The 7,337-nt window shown below is 44.0% G+C and overlaps 2 protein-coding genes across 3 annotated transcripts in view; one reads left to right on the top strand and one right to left on the bottom strand.

The window, feature by feature from the left end:
* FYCO1 (FYVE and coiled-coil domain containing 1) overlaps nt 1–7,337 on the top strand; it is a 91,988-nt gene that overhangs the window by 55,259 nt on the left and 29,392 nt on the right. The window lies entirely within an intron of this gene.
* CXCR6 (C-X-C motif chemokine receptor 6) lies at nt 787–5,287 on the bottom strand. Of its 2 annotated transcripts, none has more exons than XM_012808059.2 (2): nt 5,234–5,287; nt 787–2,146 (listed from the first exon to the last, which is right to left on the bottom strand). In XM_012808059.2, the coding sequence occupies exon 2, from the start codon at nt 2,123–2,125 to the stop codon at nt 1,097–1,099; it is 1,029 nt and encodes a 342-aa protein (XP_012663513.1). In that variant the 5' UTR covers nt 2,126–2,146; nt 5,234–5,287; the 3' UTR covers nt 787–1,096. The 2 variants fall into 2 exon arrangements, with proteins under 2 accessions (XP_012663513.1, XP_023371699.1); XM_023515931.1 differs by having other exon boundaries at nt 5,023–5,248.

The following is a 7,337-nucleotide window of genomic DNA, read 5'->3' as shown; positions in this document are numbered from 1 at the left end:
CTTCCATCCAGGTTAATACAAAGGATGTAAAGTCTCCATTTTTTAAATGGCTGAATAGTATTCCATCGTATACATATACCACAGCTTGTTAATCCATTTCTGGGTTGGTGGGCATTTAGGCTGTTTCCACATTTTGGCAATTGTAAATTGAGCTGTGGTAAACAGTCTGGTGCAAGTGTCCTTATGGTAAAAGGATTTTTTTCCTTCTGTGTAGATGCCCAGTAATGAGATTGCAGGATCAAAAGGGAGGTCTCTTTTGAGGTCTTTGAGAGTTCTCCATACTTCCTTCCAAAAAGGTTGTATTAGTTTGCAGTCCCACCAGCAGCGTAACAGTGTTCCTTTCTGTCCACATCCACGCCAGCCTCTGCAGTTTTGAGATTTTATGACATGGGCCATTCTCGCTGGGGTTAGATGATATCTCAGGGTAGTTTTGATTTGCATTTCTCTAATAATTAGGGACGATGAGCATTTTTCCATATGTTTGCTAGCCATTCATCTGTCTTCTTTAGAGAAAGTTCTGGTCATCTCTCTTGCCCATTGATATATGGGATTGTTGGCTTTTTTCATGTGGATTAATTTGAATTCTCTATAGATCCTCGTTATCAAGCTTTTGTCTGATTCAAAATATGCAAATATCCTTTCCCGTTGTGTAGATTGTCTATTTCCTTTGGTTGTTATCTGCTTAGCTGTACAGAAGCTTTTCAGATTAATTAAGTCCCATTTGTTTATTTTTGTTGTTGCAATTTACATGGAAGTCTTCTTCATAAAGTCTTTCCCCAGGGCCGATATTGTCAAGTGTTTTTCCTATGCTTTCTTAGAACCTGAGATCTTAAGAGCTACACATCATCCCCTTGGCTTCAGCAAGCCCTTAAAAATTTTAGACTCTGCCCCACTTTGAACTTTAGGCCTGAATATTCTAAAAGAGAATGGATGATGTTCATGTCTGAGAAGAAGAAGCATTTCAAACCAGCCAGATTGCTTGATTACTTCCTTATGAGAATACACAAGCTATAAACAAAGGCTTCCTCATTACCTCTGGAGGACACAACCAGGCTCCTATAAATTCTAGAGCAGCTTCTCCAAGCCCCAGCAAGGCCTACAGCTGGAACATGCTGGTGGCCTCCACATTCTGTGAGGCAGATAAAGTCTTGGATGTATCCTCAGAAGACTTCCACTGATATGAGACCCCAAGGTAAGGGAGGCAACCAATGTCCTTCACAAGTTTCAAGAAATTCTTCCTAAACTTCAGGCCCACAAAGGCATAGAGCAGTGGGTTAAGGCAGGCCCGCAGGTATGCAATGGCCTCCGTGACCGTGATAGCATAATGATAGCTGGTCATGGCATAGTACTCCCAGCTTGTGCTGCGGATGAGCTTCACGAGGTTGAAAGGCGTCTGGGTCAGCAGGAACACAGCCACCACTAGAAAGATGATCTTTAGAGATCTGTGCTTCTGGAAGCCTCGAGCATGAAGCAGGGTCTTGATTATGACTGAGTAGCAGACAATCATGGTGAGCAGCGGCAGGAAGAAGCCCAGTGTCATCTGGGTAGCAAGAACCACAGTGGAAATGCCATCATCATGGTAACCACAGATGACTTTATCAAGATAAAGGACATTGCCATAGATGATCTGGGGCAAGGAAAGCAGCAGGGAGATTACCCAGATGAGCAAGCAGATGATCTTGCCCCTGGTCATCCACTTAGCCTGCTGGTTGTAGGCCTTGGTGGCCTGAACTACTGCAAGGAAACGATCCACAGTAATGCAGGTGAGGATGAGCATGGACGTGTAGAAGTTCATAGTGTAGATGCCCAGTATGGTCTTGCACATGAAGTTGCCAAAGATCCACTCATGCATGCTTGCATAGGCCCAGAAGGGCAGAGTGCACACAAACACCAGGTCAGCCAGGGGCAGGTTCACCAGGAATACATCTGTCAGGGTCTTCAGCTTCTGGTAGAAGATGGATATGACTAGCACCAGGGAGTTCCCCAGTAGGCCACAGACGAACACCACCAGGTACATGCAGGGCAGAAAGATCTTCTTGAACTGCAGGAAATTTTCATGGTCCTGGCTGCTGCCTTTGGAAGTGTTGAAGAACCCATTGTCTTCGTAGTCTTCATACTCTGCCATGGTGTCTGTTCTGATGAACACCTGTAGTCAAAACCCAAGAATTTTATGTTGTCCTGAGGTGGACACTCCCTGTCTTTCCACAATCTGTTGACCACATGTAGAATGCAAATAGCCATCTCCTAAACCTACCCACTATGGCACTCAGAAAGAACATAGTCCACTATGCTGAAGCTAGCCACTTCTTAGGGAAATTGCTCAGACAGGATACCCTAAACTTTTCAGGGTCTCAGCCATCTGGGAGATAACTCATAACTGACCTGCACACACATTCCATAAAAGCTTGTGTTCAGTTGTTTTGAAAGCAAATTCACTATGTGATCAAATAGGCAAGTGCTTTTGGAAGGGCAGCACTGCTCATGAGTGGGGAGGGCCCGTCTTCATCCCACCACACCTGATCACAGCTGCCCACCCATCCTCAGCCTTATTGTCTGTTAACTTGTGAAAGCTAAAACAAGTTCCCCTTCTGGAGGGTCTGCTGTCAAGGAGATGCCTGGAGGCTGCAGGTGTTTAGGGGATGACAGGGACTTCGTCGCCTGGGCGAACAGTCCTTCCTGCCTTTTGTTCCCCTCAGCTACATAGATTTAAAAAGGTGACTAGTGGGGAAGCAAGGTATAGAAAGCCACGCTGCCCAGCACTTGGTCCAAGTGAGCTTCACAGATGAGGAACTGGGTGTTTCTCCCACCCTGTCCCACTTCCCTCTTGTCACCTGGCACATTTTATGACATTCCACCATCAGAGCCTTGTTTCCTAAAGACTTCTTGATCTTTAGGATTCTCTTAAAAAGTAGATTTCCCAGAAAGGGACATGGCCTTAGCTTCTGTGATTAGCAGTTTAGAGCTTAGGGGCCTCTTAATAAATGAAGGACCCAATTGAAATGGGGGACCAGGTACAGTGAGGCTTGTAGCCAAAAGACCAGATAACTGCCTTTCTGGCTCAGCGTTCTGGCCCTACAACACGTCACTTTTCTCTGTCCACCTCTCTGCCCTATGACCCTCAAGAGGGCCACAAAACATGGGGTGACATAACCGACAGCACAGGAGCAGAGGTGGTTGTAACATCAGCCTGGGAGCAAAAGGCCCATCCTTGCCACTGACCTGCAGATACTCAACACCCAGTGACTCATTTCCAGTGGCCTGGAGCCATATCCCACCAGCACTTCAAGATGTGTTAGGAATAGTAGTGTTTGGACAGAGTCTCTGCAAGGTTTAGCAAAGTCAGAATATTGCCTGGCCAGACAAGGGCATGCAAGAGGTGAGGTCATCTCTTTAATCCACACGAAGACCCTCTTTCCCTAATGTTGCTCCTAACTGAAAACAGCTTAGCCCTGATGCTGCTGCCTTACCTTCATCTTTCTTGGGGCCAAAGTACCCTTCTGACCAGAAAGGAAGGGCTTTGCCTTTGGGGTGAGACTACCCAATAAATAGTCCCTGCCCCTCAGCCACAATGTTAGATCTCTCAAGGTGATCACTGACTGGCCAGTGGGCTTCCTGCCCCTGCTCCTTTCTGGGTACTAGATTAAGTAGATCCTAGGGTGATATGTATGTGTTATTGCTTCACATGGGGACAAAAACGTTTGTTTTTATCATTGAAAATATGAAACCGGCAGCTTGGCTTTGCTTAAGAATACTGTTGGTCTCTGCATTATTGCTTAACTTACTCTTGCCTTTTTTGTTATCTTCCTATTCCAGCTTTTGCTGGACTCCTGTGTTCCCATTACATGTTGCCTCAAAGGATCTATGCAAATTAATTGTAATAATTGGGAAGCTTTAACATTATGTTAACTGGGATGGGCAATTCTGAAGATTATTGAAAATTACTTTCCCTTCTAGTAAAGGTTAAAAACATTCATTTCTTTATTTTTTATAGTTAAAATCCTAAGTTGATTTCTGACAATTTTTTAAAAAGTAATATATATAACTTAGGAAATATTGTAAAAGTCTGATACTAAAGAAGGAAGCAAATTATAATTCAAACCTAAAATGGAATATGATTAAAATGTTTAGGAAGCACTTTTTTGACTTGGAAAATGCAATACACTTATTTTTTTTTAATTTCCTGCCCTATTTTTATTTTTTTATTTTTTTATTATTTTATTTATTTATTTATTTATTTTTTATTGAATGGTAACTATGTACATTAATGCACTTCTGGGGTACAGTGTGGGGTTTTCACACACATTCCGAAACACTTCCATCAAACTGGTTAACATAGCCTTCATGTCATTTTCTTAGTTATTGTTTTAAAACATTCACATTCTACTCTTAGATTCACTTGTACCCTGAAAATACAATACACTTAAATTGCTCAGAACAGTGCAAACACAAAGTGAATAAGCAAAATAAGTACTCTTACCATACAACAAGTAGGTGGCAAAAAGGATGTAAAATTCATTGTGATTCTTAACCTTTTAAGTTATAAACTTTGAGAATCTCATAGAAACTTCAGACCTTCCTCAGAAATAATGTACACACATGCACACACCCACAAAGACCTGCAATCCTGGGGGTTCTTGAACCCTTGACTCCCTCTACCACATACCCTGTGGATTCTTGTTTAAGCATCCATGATAAACTCTGAGATTTTGACTTTATTTGTAAAAACATAGAGAAATGACCAAATTTTATCAGCACTTGGCCTCTGGCTGGTGGAGTTGTGGGTGACTTATTTCCTTTCTTCCTTTATATTTTTCTATACTTTCTTAAGTTTCTGTAGTAGCATATTGATTTATATTGAAAAAAAAGTAAGAATCTGCAGTAACAGTTTGCTTTGTAAAATGCAAAGAAGTGAACAGAGAACAGAGATTATTCAGTGAATAAACACAGTGACTAGACTCTCCTGTCCCTGCCTGTGCCTGATTTTGCCCCTACTAGCAGTACCGTAAGCTTATATACACTTACTGCGTGTCAGGTTCAGTAGTTTCCATGTTTCTCTAACGTAACCCTCACAGCGGCAAATGGTAATGATGGATTGAACCAAGAGCAGCTCAACTCTACAGCTTGGGGCTTTTGTACCGTGTCTCACTGCAGGCAGGAATCTGACAACCCCAACAACAGCTGGGTTAGTCCTCCCCATCTCCTTTTAAATATTAGAGGAAGACAAATGACTCACCAGCACAGATGTCGAACCACTTTGTTCCAGAGAGGAGCTTGCTCTGCCTCTGCTTCTCTGTGATGTGGTCCATGCTTCCGCTGAGTATTCTTTAAGAGCCCTCGAGGGTGGTTACTATAAGAGACCCACCCCCCCACTCTCATCCTTGAGATCAGAATCCACATGATCAACCTGCATGGTGTAGCTTGGGGGCTGGAGATAAGCATCTGTGACTCTGATACCCTGCACTGCTTCATTTTGGCTGTGGGCTTGTTCTTCTGTCCAGACCTGAGAAGGGTTTTATTTGTAAACCAAAGAGGAGCAATAAGTAGGTTTGGCTCTGGTAGTGTAGCAGGAAACTGACGCAGACAGAAGACTCCAGGCACCAGTTGATTAGAGGAAGCAGGTTTATTCAGCCGGGGGTACTCAGAACGCCAGCGTGTTCCCCAAAAACCGAGCCCCCCAACTCAATCCCATGCCTCTCTTTTATCCACTTTTCAGGGTAGGAGTGCATGTGAGGGTCATAAGACAGAGAGTGAGGGTCATAAAATAAAGAATGAGACATGACATCATAGATGACAATCTAGGCCCCCAAGTATGTCAGGGGAGAAACACGCAGACAATAGAAACGCCTGCGGCTTGGCTGAGGCCTACACAGGGTGGCTAGGACAAACTCTTTTTTGAACTGCTTTTTACTTTTCTCACCTCATTCCCCCCTTTGAAACTCAAAACAAGTTGTTATGGAGTCTCATCATCATCCCCATCAACCTGTGCCACAGTTTGTTGGTGGTGCATGTAATACAGTCTACTTGGGCCTCTTTGAGACACAGCTGAACTCACTAGGTTCCTCCCATCTGGAGTAATACTGGCACTAGGCATGGGAGAAGGCAAGTACTCAATAATATTAAGACTCCTATTATAAGGGTCTTAAAACCTCCAAAAGCAGAAAACCATTCTCCAAAGATGGATTTTGGATCAAATCCATGCCACACCTGTACCGGCACATGAGCCAATTTGGAAATTTTATTAGCTATATTTTCCACCACTAGACCTTGATCATCTATTTTCAAACAACAGTTGGTCAGATTGAACTTGCCACATACTCCTCCTTCTTCAGCAAGTAAATAATTTAAAGCCAGTCTGTTTTGTACAATTTTTTTACATTAGCATCCTGAATATTTGCACAAACTAAAGTTCACTTAGCTCTTATGAGTCTAATAAAGAACAGTCCTGTGATGACGTAGATCTTCATGCTTTGGCCGTGCGTAGACCAGTCAGCTCCCAGGGTGTGACTGGAGCAGGGCTTGCCATTCTTTGCAACATCAGCTTGAGGGGGTTGTCAGGATCCGAGGTAGCTTCCCAAGGTTTAGGAGTTGTTGAGGTGCGGAGCCCACGCCGTGGGCACTCAGGATCAGCTGCCATTGTTCACGTACTGCTCCGTCCGGCTCCTCTTAGCGGGGAGCAGGTTCTCTGGTTGCACAGCAGGCTTCACTCTGCTGTAATGGATCTAGGCAGGAATTTCTGCTACTCTCAGAGCTGTAGGTGTGGTCAGGATAACGTTGTAAGGGCCTTTCCACCTTGCCCTTAGGGGAGACACACTCCAATCTTTGACCCACACTGCAGATCCTGGAGAGAAAGGGTGGACAGGGGAAAACAAACTAACAGGACACCTTTCATTCATTCATTCCCACATTGCCTCTGTCACCTTTCCCAGTGCCTATAACTGCTTCCTTAATCCTACCTCTCTCAATTCCCAAGGGGGATCCTGGCAAGCTCTGTGGTAAGGGGGCTGGCCTATGATATAAGATCTTACACTGTGAGAATCCTGTCCTCTTAGTAGGAGTGCATCTAATCTTAAATAACACCAAGGGCAGGGCAGTTACCCACTGTGAATTTGTCTCCTGGCACATTTTCTCTAAACTTGCTTTGATAGCTCTATACATGCGTTCCACCTTCCCCGAACCCTGTGGGCGGTCGGTTGCGTAGAGTTTCCAGGTGATGCTAGGATGTTAGCCGTCTTCTGGATCAATTTGGAGATGAATGCTGGCCCATTGTCTGACCTAGTCCTCAGTGGGAGCCCAAACTGTAGTATAATGTCTCTCAAGAGTGCCCAGGTGACTTCTTG

Source organism: Otolemur garnettii, unplaced genomic scaffold (genome assembly GCF_000181295.1).
Source record: "Otolemur garnettii isolate 467f Iridium unplaced genomic scaffold, OtoGar3 scaffold00082, whole genome shotgun sequence".
Classification (NCBI taxonomy): domain Eukaryota; kingdom Metazoa; phylum Chordata; class Mammalia; order Primates; family Galagidae; genus Otolemur; species Otolemur garnettii.
This window is presented reverse-complemented; position numbering and strand designations above follow the sequence as displayed.

Excerpts from the sequence above, each read along its gene's own strand:
- CXCR6 (XM_012808059.2), bottom strand. The coding sequence starts at position 2,125 with ATGGCAGAGTATGAAGACTACGAAGACAATGGGTTCTTCAACACTTCC.